The sequence below is a fragment of the Hylaeus anthracinus genome, unplaced genomic scaffold (assembly GCF_026225885.1).
Source record: "Hylaeus anthracinus isolate JK02 unplaced genomic scaffold, UHH_iyHylAnth1.0_haploid 0, whole genome shotgun sequence".
NCBI lineage: Eukaryota > Metazoa > Arthropoda > Insecta > Hymenoptera > Colletidae > Hylaeus > Hylaeus anthracinus.
The window spans coordinates 6045570-6065027 of record NW_026533254.1 but is presented as its reverse complement, the minus strand read 5'-3'; the positions used below and the strand labels follow the sequence as shown (position 1 = coordinate 6065027).

The 19458-nt window shown below is 37.8% G+C and overlaps 1 protein-coding gene across 2 annotated transcripts in view; it reads right to left on the bottom strand.

The window, feature by feature from the left end:
* Nucleotides 1-4424: 4424 nt before the first annotated feature.
* Nucleotides 4425-19458, bottom strand: part of LOC128896026 (glutaredoxin domain-containing cysteine-rich protein CG12206-like) — a 34797-nt gene continuing 19763 nt past the window's right edge. For both annotated transcript variants that reach the window (XM_054159161.1, XM_054159171.1), the window contains exons 3-5: nucleotides 17305-17538; nucleotides 9225-9290; nucleotides 4425-5632 (exon numbers count right to left, since the gene is read on the bottom strand). In XM_054159161.1, the coding sequence (XP_054015136.1) occupies nucleotides 5459-5632; nucleotides 9225-9290; nucleotides 17305-17538 (474 nt within the window). In that variant the 3' untranslated portion in view covers nucleotides 4425-5458. The remainder of the gene's footprint in view (nucleotides 5633-9224; nucleotides 9291-17304; nucleotides 17539-19458) is intronic.

Below are 19458 nucleotides of genomic sequence, written 5' to 3'. Positions count from 1 at the left end.
CAAAGGGTTAATACAATGTAGACAAAAATAGTTTCCAGAATGTTTTACTATTATTTGAAGTGATTGTCACAAAATGTGTCGATGTTTAGGGCGTTTACCCCAGCTGTCTTGTTCGTGTCAACTGGACCGTGCAAATGTCATCCTCAAGGCAATCACTGCTATATCGTGTGAGTCTGGCAACTTTTATTGAGAAAATTCTGAACCTGTCGAAGTCACTTCGTGTACGTCTGCCATTTATTTTTAAGTTTCCGACAGGGTTGTATCGGTTGGACGGATTAAATGTCCTCTCAGAAGGTGTTCGTTCCGTGCACGCGACGCTGTACGTGACGTTCTATTGACAGCGCGAAGGCGTGCCAATATAACGAAGCCCTCGATCCGCCACTGTTAATAAACGGAATTTAAATAGAACTGTTGATCCGTCACTAACGAACTTGCATAACTGGCACGGGGCTCCAATGGGACGTGTTCGTTCGCCTGACGACGATTATCGTTCGGTTCTTTCTTTTCAATCCACTGATGACGTAAGAGAGTCGGTGACGTTTTCTATCAGAGCTTATTTGTGAAAAGACATAAAGGAGCTCTCACACTAATGTTTTCTTAAACATAAAAATACAAAGATCTTTATAGAGAAATGAATACACGGCAAGAGGTAAGAAAACTTTATTATTGTGCCTACAGTACGTAGGACGAACACGAAGGTTTCAAATTTATTAGCGTTCGAAGTGCATGTTCGGCAGGCAGCATCGCGGTTTGCAATTCGAATGTTGAATCTATCATAAATAAAGCGAGTCGCTACGGAAACGACAGTTAATTGTTCCGCATGCATTCTAAATGTAGTGTTTGGACGATGCGAGATCCTGTCGATTCAACATATTCCATATACAAACCGAAGATACCGCGATCGATTTAATGCACGAACGTGTTTCATATTACAAGCCAAACATTAAAACCATTAGCGGGTTGTACTGGTTCAATTAAAGCTCCGTAGAATACATGTACTACGTATATTAGCAGAACATAAACATAGTAAAATATTGTTAATGTTAACGCTTCCGTTGTATGTTGGCTTGCTTGTAATTAAAAATATACAATGTACGCACACGTATATTAGTTGAGAACTACATTACCTGGGATTCGAAACCTACGTATCGAATTAGTGGTAATTGAATTGAAATTGAATGTCTGACGCCCATTGTTGTATTCGGTTTAAAATGTATATAATTAACAAAATTACTGTGAAATTGGGTACCTTTATCTGTAAAATTTGTTACTTCTCTCTGTAATTTGTTTGTTTCTACTGTTTCCGTAATATCCGTTTTTTGTTGTTTTAACAAAGTTTATCAACGTTTGATGCGATACACTTGAGGTGTCACGCATCAAATTAGACGACTGACTTACTTACACCTACTTTCGTCCAGTCTGCTTCTTCGTGGACAGACTCACATGCGTGAAAAAGTCGCGAATAACTAACACTCCGTTCCAAATTCCGTAATTAAAGTAACGAACGGGGCAGGAAGTACGTCTTTACTGGCCAGTTCGCCGCGACAGTCCTCCATAGAATATACTGTCCTATATTTTTTTTTAGAACGAAACCTACTTTGCGCCACGATTCAGGCTCCGCAATTAAATACGATCGAGTACAATTGTGCCGTCTTTTTTTCCTACCGAAGTAACCTTCGAAACCGACCCTTTTTTTTCTCCGCGAAATGAGGTGCGCAATCACGAACCAGATCTCGCGAACTTTTTCGTGTAACGCTGCTTGTTTCGAAATTGCTTGGGACGAAATTAGTCACGGGGGTGTCTTGAACAGTGGTGGCCAACCTCGAGGTGTTGACGAGTTCCTCAACCGCAAAATATGAACTTCTCACTGAAGCCTTATAATTTATACACAGTACACACGTGTAACTACTGCTGATAAATGTCGAAGGTAGTGTAAAATTAAAAAGAAGGCGGGAATTTTTTTAAGGAAGAGCTGTGGCTATTTTGGAAAAAGTATGTTTGAAAAATTCGTTTAACCCTTTCAGATTTGAATTATTTTTTTTTCTCGTGCTAATGTAATCTAATTTTTAGAGTTAACATGGACTAAAATTAGTATGGCAAAAAAAAAAAATCCTAAGGAAAACTTTCTTTATGTGCACAAATTAGGACATTCGCCCTAAACGATAGTGTCGGTAATTTTTTAATCTTGTGCCCTCAATTGTAGACGCGTGGTCTGAAAGGGTTAAAAACCATGATAATATTTAAGAAGGAGGTCATAACAACTACCTGTTGTAAAACACAGTTTACAAGAAAAACTTATAAATGTCTTAATTAATTTATCAAGTAATCTTTTTTCATACGAGTTGCAATCATTTACAACACTTTTACAGTGTTTTCGGTTCGAGTATTACAAGCAAATCGTAGGAGTGACGGAGCCCAACCGGATCATCGATGCAAACGCAATGCTAGCTGTATTGATTAAATAACTACGAGCCACCGGGTGGCAGACGACGGGAACGGTTAAGTTTGCTCGAAACCACGGATTAAGCGAGTTGGTAATCCGCGAGAACTTATGACGGCTGGTTAAGACGACCCTAAGTGAAGATTCCGACACGAAAATGTCACGATTGATCGAGAATCGTGTACCGTTCCCCTCGTGATTACACTAATATATTTGTACACAGGATTTTTCTTTGAGTAATATATTTAGAAATATAATCAAAATTTTGTCTTGAATTTCAAGGCCATAACGAATTTCGTAGAAGGTTTCTTCGACGAGTGTCCATCGATATAGATATGTGGATTCAACTCTGAAAAAGAAGTGCTTCTTAAAATCTATTCATTATGTTTGTAGGTTGAACAGAATCATCTGAAGCATCGAGAATTTCTGTTTCCTCCAAAGTTCCCATTCTTTTCGTTGCCACGTGTAGGATCCAGCATTTGATCCAGCATCCCGCTATATTTTTTCCACACGATTTTCTGCGAACCTGCTGCTTAGAGGGAGGCTCTTAGACGAATCTCCCATTTAAGAAGGGACGACTATGATATATTCAGTTTCGAGGGGCCACGTCAGCATAATTTTGATTTGGGTAAGTCACTTCCGAGATTTAAGGGTAGCTTGTTTTTCTCCTCTTTTATGTGACCACGCGCTCTTTCCATTAAACTTATTGCATACGTTGGAATTTATTTATTTCGGCGATGCTTGAAACCACTTACTAGAGGACAAAATTCGAAGTCACGTCCTATAATATCAATGACTACAAATCAATTCGAATTATCGTATATATCAGAGTTCAGTCGTTTCACCACTGTATAGACTTCGAGATTAAAGGGTAGAAAATTTATAGTAGGAGCTCAACAATCTATGATATACATCCCCGCTCAGAAGTATGTGGACACTTCGTTAATAGAAATAAATATCTAATAAAAGTTGCGAATTTATTAATATAAATTATATCATTTATGTTTCGATATGTTTATGTTGGATTAGCAAATATATTCTATTAATAGTTTTTTTTAATATCACATTAGTAATGATAAACAATTATGGAGATAACTAGATAATGTTAAAATGTCTTTTACCAAATTTGGATACTATTAATTTCTTCATTGTATCCGAAGTAATATTATCTCATTTATTTTGTAATATTTCGCCATAAATGTTTTTCATGTACTGAATATTCTTTCTGAACTTTTTTTATCTAAACTATCTCATGGTTTCACTATGAAATCGAAAATGGCAATCGAAACATTTAAAATTATTAAATGTTTTTAAATACACATTCAATTCAGCAACAAAAATTACACAGTAATAATTTACAGTGTATATTAATTATTTATTGAAGATTGCAAGTCTCCACGTATTTATGAACAAGGGCGTGTGATCAGAATTTTTAGATATATTTCTGTTTGTTTGTAAATGAAGTTAAGTTTTCCTACACAGGAACACAGTTGGCCTAAACAATGTACAACATCATTAAAAATGAAAACAGAGGTAACCCTATAATCTCGGTAGATGGTTCACCTTGATTAAAATTATGCTCGACGTACACCATTAAATACCTCCCCATGAAATAGAATAAATTATAAACTTACCTTGGGGAAATATTGTATTATATGTAGAATAATTCATCTGGGACGTATTTCCGAGCAACCTTTTTACTTAGAAATAAAATTACCTGATTATTGGAAATTTAAAATAGAGGAACATCACTAACCTTCAGATCTGAAACATAATTAAAATAACAAATTTCCCTATAATATTTATAGCACACAGAAAATGTTAAATTTTCTAATATCCTTGATAACGTTGATCTGAATCCCTGAAAACAAGATACCCGGTACGTTGGATGCAGAATAGAGCTGAAATCGTAAAAATTGTTGTCTTTTTCCGTATCGCGTAACAGGGGAGAGGATAGCAGTGAAAATAAAGGCAGTCGAATCGGTTGGGTATTACAAAACTTTAGATAAGCTTTATTAACCGATATTTTACAGTTCACGGGCGCAGTCGCGCCATTAGCGTTTGCGAATCGTGCCCAATGGCCGGGGTCGAGCTTTCGAGTGGAGTTTTATCTCGAATTTCTGAAACGCGTTCGAGCCACGGACTCTCGGCCACTCGCGCGGAGATTTCCAATTGCAGAAATCATTTCTAGGGATGTCCGATTCTAAGTCGATATTCTAGATTATTTATTTTCCAGAAACTCGATTCCATCTGTTTATTTATTTTATTCAACGTCTTTATTGCACAAAGCCTGCGGCGTTATATGATACACGTAAGGTAAACATTCATTCACGAAATTAAAATGTGCAGGGGGACAAAGTACAATTCGGGTGTTAAACTTATTTTCAAAAGCACTTTTTAAAGCGACTACATATAATATTTTGAATCGATTATCTGAAAAGAATTAGAAGAATCGTCTATTTTCCTGTGAAATGGTTAATAAAATGAAATAATTAAATTTTGTAACAACAAGTTCTTAGAATTTTAGGGTAACTTTACAGGGGACCAACAGTTATTAGCAAATATTCGAAGTGAGACAAAACATTCATTCATCTAAAATTTTATATATACATTATATTACAGTCTCTGTTCGCAAGCAAACAATAAACAAAAATAATAACAAAACGCATTTAGTAAATAATTTTTTCACGATTTTAGGGCGTATAAATAGACAGTTTCAACTAGATATGAATCCATTTTATAACTCTATTATTTAATGCAGGAATGCGAAATCCATTTTGAATAGTTTCAAAATAGATTGCAGAATCTATTTTTTAGAAGAATCGAACATCCCTACCGCTTCTGTACATACAGCGATTCTGTAGTCCGCGACGCGACAGCACGTGTTCCCTAACGTGTAATGCAATATACTCTCGTAGCACCTTAGTCTTAAATAGAGGGAGGTGTATGCCAGTTATCCGATCGCAGCTTCCAGGATTGACGATGTCGTTCGAGGTTCGCGTCACCCCCACATGTTCTTCAGCAATGAGGGCAGCGAATCAGACCGTTCACGTCGCATTTCGCGCACTTCAGGGCGACGAATTCTGCGGTGAAGTCGTTGCGGTGCACGGACCTCTTGCTACCATTGCAAACAGGGCAGAGCTGCCATTGGTAACCGCCGCAGAACAAGCACACGGTGCACGCGTCGTCACTCTGTAATTCAACAAAAAAAAAACCATACGTTATTAACAAAAATGTAAGACTTTTTTACAGCATCAAATCCTAGAATGAAAAGAAATTGAAATGGGCTTTACCATTTTACAATCCGAAACTTCGTTATCGAGATAACGTAAAGTAAAGTCTCCATAAATGCATAAAATTCTCTACGATAAATGCACAGAAACCATCCCCATCACTGGGATTAAGGAGATTAAAGGATCCAGAAGTTCGATCGCCGAGTAGTATAACATGATCTGGGATCGAATATCTCGGTGAGACAATGCTAATGCAACGATAAAACTTTTTTTATTATTAACTTTTTTGTTGTAAAACTTTTACCATCATATTCCTGACATTATTCTGATTAAAATGAAACCAAACACGACGTAATTCGCAACTTGTTTACCTCGAACAACTTATTATGTATCATATATCGTAGAACACTAACTAAATTTACTTCCGCGACCTTTGGTACGTGCCATTTAATTTCCAGTCACCTGATCGCGCACCTGCGCACTAGGCACCAGCGTATTTATGCGTTCACACTCGTGGAAAGTTCAATTGCTCATGTCTTCGTAACGGAATTTTGGATTGCAAAATGGAAAAGGACTTTTTGATTCATATTGTAACGCATTGTACATAAACGAAGTCTCATTAAAATAGTTAATTATTTACAGTAAAGGAATAACCTTTCTCCTTATCTCGACTATCATCATAAGCTATACTTGAGCGGAATGCTCGTATTGTCAAACAAATTTGAACAATTTGCACATCTACTGGCATTCTAACATTTGAATTATTCTTGACAGTTGCAACAAGTCAAATTAAGAAAATTCACAAGGAATAGCGAATAATCAACTGAATCCAATAGAATATTGACATGACATCAATGCCTATTGCATACTTGTTTAGCGAATCTTTTCCTCTAGCATAGATGACGCCATACGATTGGCATTCAATGCGTTAATGAAATAATCTACACGTGCACGTCGTACACATAGATTGTGTTTATTGCGAGAAGTTAAATGAGAATAGCGATGATACGTTATGCAAGAATTGCGTAAAGATCTTCAGCGAAAGGATGCGACGTGGGCGTTGTTTAATAGCCTGTTTTCTCAACGCACAAAACGCGTTTTCTCTGCACGTGGCTACTCAGCTTTCAGCACGAATTTATCCTTTTTTATTGCAAGAAAGAAGCGAATTTAACGTATTCCACTTATTTCTTTGATTGGGGTAAAATGACTTCACTCTACCCCCGGAGGAGGATTAAGGAGAGTTGAGTTGAAATTAAAAAAATTTTGATTAACAAATGAAAATATCTAAGAATTAAATATAGACTTATTGGTTCAACTTATTATCGTTTGTTTGAGATCATCAGAAGCTTAAGTGATCAACTTTGAGTTCAAATCAAGAGTAGGAAAAGTTAATTTTGAGCATCTGTTTTAGCGGCGTTTTTTAAGTTACCTCGTTGAATTTTAAATACTTCCGTCGAGTCGTAACTTTTATTTCGTTGAACATGAAACAGAATGTTAAAGGGGAAGGTTGAATAGTGTGCTATTTACAAAATTCATTTTATTTCCAACTTTGTGTTCCACGAATCGGTTAAGTTGAATTTGGCTATTGAAATTGGCTATTAGCACTTCGGAGCAGTTTAGTATTACTCGAAGGCAAGTCCAATGGACCAGATCATTAGAATTCGAACGTAAAACGATGAGTTATTTGATGAAGCAGTTAGCAGCCTAGGATGGAAAGCAGTGAATTCGAAGGAAGATCTGGAATATTCATCCTAATAGTAGCACGTTTCCTTCCATTGGAGATTGAGCGCTCTCAATTCAGAGGACCCAGTGTAACCGAACGACGAAGTCCGTCATATTTTCAGTACCACCGCAGATTCTGCATTCAAAATACCATTCGAGATTCATGAAGTCGACAAGGTATCGTGACCTCGCTTTGCCATCAGGACCGAATTAAGGCTTGGGGGTTAGGGGCTAGACGCTGAAACCGATGCTCAAAATTGACTTTTCCTACTCTGGATTTGAGCTTACAGTTGATCATTTTAGCATATGATAATCTCAAACAAACGAGAATAATTTGAACCTATAAATCTATATTTAATTCTTAGATATTTCCATTTGTTAATTCAAAATTAAAAAAAATTTCAACTCAGGTCTCCTTGCCACAGGTGTTTAAAGAACATCCAAGCTAGTAGGGTCGTCGTAGGGCGGAAGGAGCACGAGGAAAGTGACAGTGGCAGTTACAGTGTAAACGACCTTTACTCGCTGCAAGGTAAACCTCAGTCGCACGACGTCGAAATTTATGATCGCGATGGAAAAGGAAGGTGGAGGCAAAGATATCGTCGGATAAAAGTGAAAGGATCGTACAACCTTGCGTTCGCGACGGATTACGGTGCACGCGCGCTCAAGTTCCTTTGTAACTCGCAGTTATATGCCCGACCACGGTCGTTCCATTCTTCTACGCTGCATAAATATTCCGACGACGTGGAACGCAGTTACACGGAGAGTTCTCGGAACCGATACACGGAATTCCAAAAGGGTCAAATAATTCTTGAATAGGTGGAATATCGACAGGATTCTCGTGCTCATCCGTGGATTACACGTTGACGCGTGCGTATGGCGGTCCATACTCACTAGAGTCACGGAAAGAGACTTTCAGTGTTTCGAAATTTAAATCACCACTGAAATCGAGTTGCAGAAAATACAGGGTGGTTCCAGAAACTGATCAGAAGTAGATCAATTCTCTGACAAACAAAATGAAACATGCAGTGCATCTTCATAGTCGATTATTTGATATTCACCCAATTTGTACATACAAAGTGTGATCATTACTTATAACTGTTGGGAGTGAATGATGCGTTCATTAATCACTTACTGTTCTAATCTACTTTCAAAATGTCAGCCTGTCCTGCCAATGGAAGACTGATCGTTTAAAAATTTTACATTGTGTTCCAGTTATCACTTCTTAATAAAGAATTTATTGGGCGAAGTTTTCGTGTCGTTTTCTTATTTCTTTCAGCACGGAATATGCTACCTGAAAGATTGTCAGTCACTCTACATTGTTATCCTTTATAGCGGGCATCAATCTCTGTCCACGTTGAAACGGCGCCTTTTATGATTTGTTTTACGGCGTAGGTGACAACTTACTGTCACGACACTATTTGTTAAACCGGCATGCAAAGTAATTTTCAAGGTAAAGGAATGATTTATACTTCTTGACGCGTTTCTTATTATTCAGAGCGATTCACTGATTCAATTTTAATCCAGAATTTAACATTCTGACGCTTGAGTCGTTCGCTACACCGATTATCTGCACTTTTGGAAAATTTTAAATTTAAGTGTCAAAGCGCTAGTTATAGTCATAACTCTTTATATTTATAATAACTTTTCTAAATAATAAAGATTAACACCATTAAACGACAGATATCGCATTATTATTATTATTATTTGTACATTATTTCATCGCATTTCTCAACTTTCTGTTTAATAGAGTTAATCGATTTGTGCAATTAATGGTTTATTTAACAGTCCGTGTTGCAAAGTCAGACAATTAGAATACGAGATGAAATTACCTGATAAGGCTTAAGCATGTCCCTCAGTTCTCCTGATTCGTTGAGCCGTTCCACAGTGTCAAAGCCCTGTAACGTGAAAAGAACTTTTAATGAAGCAAAGACCATCGGAACGTTGCGTTTATGGGAAGTTGGTATTACGAAAATTGTGAGAAAATGTTTTATGAATTTCCGTTCATCAAGACTTATGATGTTCCTTTCGCGTGGCCCTGTTTTACACTTTTGCAGGAAGCATGGGGGATTAGTCGATTATGACACGCGTGTTACACGCACGGGGAAGGTCGTAGAAACGCGCGCATGCGGGGCGAACCGTATTAAAATATTTATGATGCGAGTAACAGGCTGCCGTAATCGCTTTGGTATTGCTGTCAAGCAATTTACCTGGTTCACGGTATTTTATCGCCGACCATTAGCGGTGATGGCATAAACGCTCGTGACAATGGTCGCGGTGACGGACACTTTATGAAGCCCCGCGGTTTAAATGATCTTTAACGATTTTGATTTGTACTTTATCTGTTCGTTCGTCAAGCTTTGAAATTAATCTTTTATGCCCGAGACAAGGAAAGCAATTAGCGAAAGAAATGAAAATGTGACGTGGAAAACGTTTCAGGTTTCATTTTTTCAGACCTTGAAAGACACGATCGTTAAGGTGTGAGATAAGAATTGACGGAGACATAACCAACAAGAGATAATAAACAGAAGAAAATTCAAATGTACTTCCCATGATTTAAAATTTGAAATCACCTCTAATTTCATTCGAATAAGTTAACCAAACCCATTTTCCATTTTTACTGCCAATTAGGTTACTCTCAAGCCTGCCCTAAAGGTCACCGTGAAGATCGCAATTAAACCTACGATTATAATATTATTTCTTGCGCAATTTCATCCAGTTAGATTCTTAAAATTGACAATTATCCATGGGTCAGAGCGATCAAACGTATGGAAATCGCCATTGCGGCGTGGTCGAGCTGGAATGCAGTATGGAGCACGGTCTTTCGTCTGCACATTCTCGCGAGAAACCGCAGAGGGCCGTAATGCCGTGTAACGCAAGCCACTTCACCTTTCGTTCTCCGTCTCTCTTTGCTTTCGTCCTTGGAGCTAGCAATTTGACATTTCGCTTTTGCGCGCTTATCTGACGTCGCTGTCAAGTATGGCAAACCTATCAACGATAGCGGAGACGCGCTTGACCAAAGATGGGCGAATAATAGATTTAACTGGATTTCTATTTCATTAGTGGTATTATATAATATATATAATACTATTGTAGAATTTAGTGTCCTTGAAATAGTTGATGGTGTTTTGCACATGTTTCTGGGATGTTAGAGCTGCTTCTGGGATCAAGTTGTACTCGCTTCTCTGTTGCTCCTTGAATCTTGTAGCGATATTAGTTCATGAGTAAATTCCTAAGGTGTAAACTGGTACTCTTTGAACCACTACTAAGACATTTCATTTCCACGACTCTCCAGTCATGGTAGAAAAAGGTTTAGTCACCTAAAATGATCTCTCTCTATTGAAACTGTCGTCGAGTGAAAAGGGTTAAAGAAGTGGTGCATGACCATCTAATTCTATTCCCAACCTAGACTATACTGCTAAAATGGATCACTCTGGCTATTCAAGTAAAAAAGAATCGCGCGTTAAAAGGAATTGATATTCCATCTTTAAGCGTGGAAATTACTGTAGTTCGACTCTCCATTCCGTCTTGACGTTCTGGGAAATTGGGCAATTGTAGTGGCGACTATCGAGCTGGCACGATATGGATGGCTTTAGTACGTGCTCAGGGAGCGAAACAAATTCGTAGGAATCTCGCAAAATGGCGACTCGGATAACAAACCGCGATGGAATGCGTCAAGAATCATGAAAACAAACTTCGACGTGCCAAGCCAATTTTCTACCATTGCTGTGGACTCCTAGTGTGGTGGTGTTTTGTGTAAAATAGAATAAAGTTGAAGGAGTTTAGCGGCGAGTTTGGAATTAAAATGGAGAGCGCGAACGGTTGGTGACAAAAGTATCCAACCACCCCGTAAGTACATATTAAGCAAAGTTCATGGAAAGTTACCAGTTGGAATGTTAGCGTTAGTTTAAAACTTGTGGCGAATAAGTATTTATTAGCTTACTCTGCATTGCGATATAATATGTAATGAAAATTCAATAAACAATAATAAAATGAATTACTAAAACATTTCTAGGAATGTTGAACTTCTCTCGAAATTCCGAATGAAAACCAATTGTTCTATATTTGTGAAAATTTAATCAATCTGAGTAGCTTTCACTGGAATTTCTTTTTAAAATAATACAAGTACGGAGACCTGCAGAGAAGTATATCAACAATGCAATCAAAGTGGAATTGATCCGTGGCAGAGCGGAGCAGTGTATGAAAGAGATCGAGAGATCAACAAATAGCGGATTGCATCGATGAGTGTGTATTTCAGTCGAAATTAAAAGGATTATATCTCTTTGTAACTTTTGATGCGGGCATTACTTTACCGTTAAATCGCATGATAGGTTCACGAGTATTAATGTCAGAAATTATTTCTACGCAATATTACTCACACGTCTAACGTAAAATCTTATATAAGATAATGTTATTATTTTGTAAACGATATACAGGATGGTACAAAATTATAAGTAAAATTGATCTCGACAGTAAAGTTTGTGAAGGTGAACCATTTTCAAGGTACTTAAGTTTCTATCGTTTAAATTTATGTATGTAAATTTGCACCATTTTCCACGAGGGATTAATACATTTTACGTTGTCAGAGATAATACTAGAAGAATAATGAGAGAAACTCGTTAGAAAATAACCGTGTAGGTATAAGTATTACAGTCTGAACACTTTCTACACATGGAAATTAATACCTCTAGACATCTTTAAACATCTTTTTAATTTTATATCATGGTTTTAAACATAACTATAAAGCAATGTCAATGCATACATGAATAGTATCTACTTCGTATGAGCTTTGCTAACTACTAAACCCGTAAATTTGTACCTATTTATAATTCTGCGAGCGCTGGTATCACGATTTCAATTCAGAAATTTACTAACAATTTTAGTATTCGCAGTACAAAGTCGAATATGCAACATTGTACACAAGACAAATCAAGCAAAACAGTTACAGCACGTTTTGCTTGTAAAGTAAGGAAAAAGTACATTCAACGCAAGGCTACTCACGTAATTGTGCCGCATTTCCATTACGAAAGAATTTCATTGCGAATAAAATCGCGAGAGGGACTCGATGTAAATCAGTCTTTTTATGAATATTTCGAAACAATTACGCACGGACAGAAACAAAGGCGGACGAAACGCTTATCTAGATATAGAAATCGAATGGGAAAAGAAATTTTAACCGAATTAAATAATATCAATCACATGAATTAATCACAATCAATTTCACAGTTTACCGTAAAAATAAATCGCAACTACTCCATTCTTACTCGTCACTCATTATTCAAATAAAATTTTGCCCATCTTGGGTCAGGAGTATAGACACGACGCATGACTCCCGTTATCATTAATTTCCATTGACCAACTTTGGTTGCGAAGTGCGCGCGCGTTTCGCATTAATTAAATGGGTCCTAATACGAGGCGTTAATTGGGGCAAGGTAACGGCTACAACTTACAATCCGATTATGCGGTCGCCAAGAAGGTTCTAGGTTCTTTTTCGAAACTTGGGCGTACCAGACGTGTACAACTTTGTTCAGGGTTGTGTAATATTTCGACTCGATTCGTTTGAACGAGAACACTCGCTATTTCTTTGGAATTCTTTTTCTTTTCTCTATGATGCAATTTATTAGCCGACGCGGAGCTGTGTAATTGCAGGCCGCGTATACGTATGGAAACACGCCCCTAATTACACCACGATGTTTCGCCGGTTTTTTTTTAATGTGCTCAGTTACTTGCAAGAAGGATTAAAGAAATAATTCCATTGAATTAACGGAACGTTGTACCATAAAAATATAAGAATAACGACATCGTCACAAGCATCTACATTTCAGGGAAAAAATGAAACGTGAAATCGTCAGCGAAGAATATTCCTCGCGCACTCGACCAACCGAGCAAAAGTATCGCCGTAAACGTGGCAGAAAACCGACACAAGGCGTGTATAATAACTGCAAACACCATCAAAAGGACCATCGCAAATACAGCGTAAGAAAAATAGCGCGGCAAAGTAATCTGTTCCGCTGAACGCAACACCGAAACCGAAAACCTAACTGTACCGTATATTCGCGTGCCAATATCCGTGGTCTTGCTTGCACTGGGAAAGAATTCTATTACGTTTTTACTCTTGTTACGGCGATGCTAGCTGTCAGAATGGTCTCGAAAACATATTTACTCAAAGTATATTTTTGCTTGGAAGATTACAATTTTTCAAAATCGTTTACTTTCGAAAAATATGCAGTTTATCTATTATACACCTGACATACAGTCAGTCCCATAAATATCCGTACCCACTATGTCTATTGAATAAATTTGTTTAAATTTAACGGTAGATTTGATATTTCCAAGTATACGTTTGTATAAATATGTTGATGTATACGTATATAAATATACATGTATAAGCTTATTCATGTCCATAGTTATAAGGAAAAATTAATTTGGTAATATAAAAAACTACTATTTAATTTAGTCAAACTTCTTCACTAGACATAGAGAGTACGAATATTTATGAGATTGACTGGTATGTCACCTGTAGACTTCTAGTATTGTATCAAATATTCGTAATAAAATAGTCTTCTAAGCATAGAAGCAATTTTTTATGATTATCACTCTTCTTATCCAAGATTCTCGATTTATTTGTCACATTACTTGGAAACTAAATACTGTGTTGTCGCGAGATCAATACTTTCCACTTTCATTTTCGTGAATTGCTCAAGCAACAATGAGAAATCTGAGATGCTTAAATCTCAGTTGACTCTTAAATGGACTAGCATTGTGTTCCATGAAACTAAATTTCTATTTACGTTTCAATGCGCAGATTCTTCCAGAAGTCGAAGAACGTCGACACGGACACGGTAACACCGTCTCGAATTGCGAGTAAACGGTACAATCGAGAACAACTCGGCCCGCTGGCAATGAAACATCGAAACCTTTTGATGGATGAAGAGGCGAGCGTGCGGACTGCGTACGAAATGTTTTTTGAACGAGGAACGACACTCGATTGTGCAACTGCACGCAGGTTGAAGACTTCCGGTTACAGGCTTATTCAAAACGAGCCGTCAGTCATTGGCCATCTTTGACATTTCACGCGTCGGTTTCTCCAATCCTTTCGACTTTCACGAACTGCTCGATGTCCACGATTGCGTAACGAGATATCGCCCTTGCGAGAAATCTGTTGCGAATACAAAATATCGTGGGATAGGTTCTCCCAAATAAACAAAATTCAAGATTCGACCGTATCCACCCTCCAAGCGAGAACATAATTGGATTTCTTCGGAGAAATTTTAGATTTCCGTAAGCGAGAAAATCGATGAGAACGGTGCACAGGCGGGCTTGATGAGCGTCGAACGCAGCTCGCTGGACGGTCAGCAGCAGATGCTCACGTTTCATTATTCAACGTCGGCGTGTCGTCTCGCTGATCGCTGTAAAACGTGGGCCTTATCGAGATGGGACACGTGCCGACAGAAGCAGCTACGATAATCTTCGACGAAGCAGGATCGAAACTTTCTGCTAATTGCGTCGGCAAATTGGCCGTGTCTAACTGGAGCTTCGCCGAGTATCGTTAATTGTCGCCAGAGTGATTAATTGGACACGTAGAGATACGACAAAGGTGATCACAGGGATATAGGTACGGTATGTGTAACAGTTAAACTAGAGTGAGATAGTAATACTCCCTCAGTCAACTTTGTACGAATATCGGATGTTCTGAATTAAATCTGACTCACTTGCCAATTAACCTGCTAACTGCGAAATTTAGTTTTAAAAGAGACGCAGAGTGCGGAGTTAAAATCCAGCAATGACAAGTATACACGTCGAAAGCAGGGCAAACAATCCCATCATAAATTTTACGAAAAACGAGGAAGGATTACATTTTTATTTAACAAAAAAATTAACAATTCGTTTCTGACAATGTTAGTCTCACTAAAAGCTCGAAAATTGTCAAAAGATAATAAAATACATAAACCAGAAAATTTGAAGAAAGGAAATAATTTAAAAAATTTCAATTTACCTAGGTGTGATATTTTTCGAAGCACGGTACTACACAAAGTGCCACTTCGCAGGACGTACCCCAATATCTTGACTCCTTACGTTTTCGAAGGTTAGGTAGATATAGAAGAAAAACATGCCCCTAAAGTAAATGTGAAACTCTATTAGTTTCAGATGAAAACTGTTCCAAATGAAAACCCTCTTAAAGGAGAATATCAGATAATAAATATTAAATACTGAATACTAGCAATACATTTCTGTCGAAGTAAGATAAGCTTTTCTGAATCATGTTGCTTTATCCCCAACCTGACATTATCACGGTACGCTCTGCGACCTTTCAGTGTCGATGTCATTAGCGTTGCTTACTTCTTTTTACGTTTCTTACATCCACATACCTAAGGAACATCTTTCTGATTATAATAGCCTTCGGAGAGGTAATTCCCCCGTACGTGCACATGCAAAGAAAAATATTCAATTTAAATGAATGGAAGAGGGGAAGAAGAGGAATAAATTGTATCTAAAAGCGTTTAAGGGGCGGCTTGACAATTCCCAAGGTGCGTCTAATGAGAACCTTAGGCGTCACATACCACGCATTGTTCAGTCACGCGCGACGATATGTATTACACGATCCTCGGACATTCTATCCAGGCCTTCCATAAGTTCTCTGTTACAGGTATTTGCCCATTGTCGTGTTACAGGTATTGCGCTATCGTGAGTAAAGAAACGTTATCATTGGACCGTAGATTCTACATGTGACACATGCGATTATGGAAAACACAAAAACGTGTGCAGGAAATCTGCATTTTTACAAAATAAAATACTGAAACCCTCTATGGACCGAATTTCTTTGTTCTGAAGACGGTAGTTGCGTTCTTCTAGGAGTTAAATAGGTAAGGAGCGAATCTTGACGGAGTATGAGTTATAGTGACACAGGGAGCAGCCCTGTACCCTAGTATTTGGATGTACGATATGGAAGAAAGGATAAGCCATTAATCATGGTTCTTATAGAGAAGTTCCCATAAATACGAAGGCGTTGGCGAAGAAAGGGTCGACAGTAGATCGATCACATCGGGTAGATAGAGTATACGGTGAACAAGCACTGCGACGTGCAATCGACATGGTTTTATTTTCAACAAAGTTGACGTGATTCGATAATGGTCTATTTTTTAAATTAGCTGCGCAGGAGCTGGATGACGTGGTCGGAGCACCGATGACTAGAGACGAAAAGTGAGATCGAGGGTTGTTCACGGAGGATATAGGCGAAAGTATAGCAGAGCTATGAGGGTAATTAGAGATGCTGGCTGAGCTAGAGGTTGCGGTACGCGCAAGAGTTGGGTCCTGGAGTTGAAGATCAAGTGTCATGTTTCGATTGGCAGCATATGTGGGTCAGTCAGAACAACATACGTGCGAGTGAAGAAAGTGACGCGCGTGTAGACGAGTTTCGATCATGTTCAGGCACGGATTAGAGATCGATTCTTGTGGGTGGTAGCAAATAACTCTGTTGAAAGGCAAGTCGAATGGATCTTGAGTTATTATCTTCTCTGATAGTTAACTCTTTGCACTCGAAAGGCGATTGGGAGGCAACAGTCTTTACTCGCAAGCACTTTATCTATTCATTTAGAAAATATTAAATGGTAAACTTTGAAACAAACTTTGAAACAATAAGATTTCTTCTTCGTATTCGACAACTGTGACGAAAATTTGTGTTTAATGTCTTTGTTGTTTTGAAAGTCATAAAGTTCTAATGAATTTAAAATTACAGAACTAATATAAAAGAACATTCGTTATCTGAGATGCAAAGGTACACAAAATGCTAAAATATAATACTCTCGACCGTCAATCTGTGCCTAGAATGTTGTTACTAGTCGTTGAGCGCAAAGAGTTAAACGATGTTGTGTCACGAATTAGAAGCAACTATGTTGTCGTGGATTTACATACCCCAATGTGTTGACCATCGATGAAAAGCTGAGGTAATTGTATCGCCGTCAACCCTAAACGGTCCCTCAACTCGCCTTGCAGCTCTGCGTCGCCGAAAAGATCCAATTCGTCGTACTTGACCATGTGCGTTCTCAGGATCTGCTTCACCTTCTTACAATTGTAGAACGTTTTCCTGACGATACCAGACGTCGTCGTGTAGACCACCACCTTCCCTAATTCCTTCTTTATGTACGCCTGAAAGCAAAAGCAACCAAGTTACTAATGTTCTAACATCTTGATGTTTCTTTTTTTCTATTGAAGCTTTCAAATCTCAAAAGAGAGATTTATTTGCTTTACATGTAGGTTAACAATATATATGTAGAACTAGGATTTGTTGACATGTGTGAGATTGTAAATTAATTTTACAGTTCTTCAAAAAGATCAATTCCCACGTCACGTCAGAATAATCTGTGCGACCCTTAATGCTTCCCCAGTCGGCACTGGTTGCAATTGTCTTAAAATAAATATACAAAACCAAAATGCATCGATATTTATGACTAAATGCATTGCAGTTAATAGTCTTCTAGACGTTGCTTTCAGTAATGTCAACAATATTAATCTCGTTTTTTCAGATTCTCTTAGCGTTCTTAAAAATCTTGCTAAACCTTCAGTAGAAATCAAAACCAATCCCTGTGTCTTTGAAATTTTAAACGAAGTATTTTAATGTTCTACAAAACAAAGATAGCATGGATCACACCTTGATGTTTAAGTTGTGATATTAATGCTTTTATTTTTTTTATTTTAGAAATGAAACGGTTATATGTAACAACGTCCACGCCATGTGTCCATCGATCGAAATTTCAAGCGTCCATTAGCGAACCCTTGAAATTTAATACTAAGCTTACGCTATGTGCTGCGGTTCGCAACTTTTGATGGACTCAAGTTTCCGCGAATGCCACCGTGAGAGCGTCATTCCGTTGGCTTCGTGATGTTATTCAACGTACAACGGAATATTATCGTTAAAGTGGATCTAACTGGACCAGAATGGATATTAAATCAAAACTATAACATATGTGGTATTACATGCGGATGTACGGGTAGAACAGTGATGTCAGGACGAATACTGTACAAGAAGTATGGGCCACCTGTTGGTAACTGTTGCACAAGTTTGAAGGTATATTAAGTGGCGTTGGATTGAAAGGGTACGTGTGAACACTTGCCAACTCAGTATCTTTGTTATTTATGTTTAATTGTATAAGACAAACGTTAAATAAAAATATTTAAATACTTTCACCTTTCAGGTAATGTAGCTGACGCAATGACGATTTTAAGTATGATAATAAGATCTTGAAATAACAGTAAATTTAAAAAGTTGGAATAGAACGATGAAAACTTCTGAGTGTAAAGTTAAGTTTTCTCGGTCTGCTGAAGGGCGTCACTTCAAACACTAGGGTTGTTCTTGGAACTTGAGAGAGGAACCTACGATCGAGATGGAACTATATGGATGACATTGAGCGCAAAGTGCAGCGCGAAATGTACATAAACGGATTCTAAAGTAATAATCGCCGAATTCAATTATTGGAACAATATTAAAAGTTAAAATTTAATGTAATTGGAGATTCAAAATGAAATGTTACATTTACCTACAAATCATATTGTATAACATTTCTCCCAACGCAAGCAAATATCACTTTAAACGCAGCTACCGTTCGCTCTATACTATAATTAGGCTCTATATGAATCTAAATTTGAAGTAGTGTCATTGTTAGAAGTATTTTTTTATTGCAAAAGAAGTTATGAAAAAGTGACAAGAAAATAACGCTCTTTTGTGTAATATAACTAAGAAATGTAGTCCTAAACCTATTTCTCTCCTTAACGAACGATACCTTTGCTTGATGCTGCATCACAGGCAACGTGCGCCATTGAAAGTTCGATCCTCGTTTAAATTTGCATGCGTTTGCTAGCCGACGCTCGTAAGGATATTCCGATCGGCGCGGGCGGTCCATTGTATCGCTAAATCCATTTCATTAACCCGTAAGCGGTAACCGTTTACGCGATACGTTCTACAACGTTTGCCTGTAATTGTGTACCGGCACTATTTACATACTGCATTCACGATACACGATCGGGTGAAGGTAATGGACTTCACGTAGGCATACCGTGAACGTGGGTGTT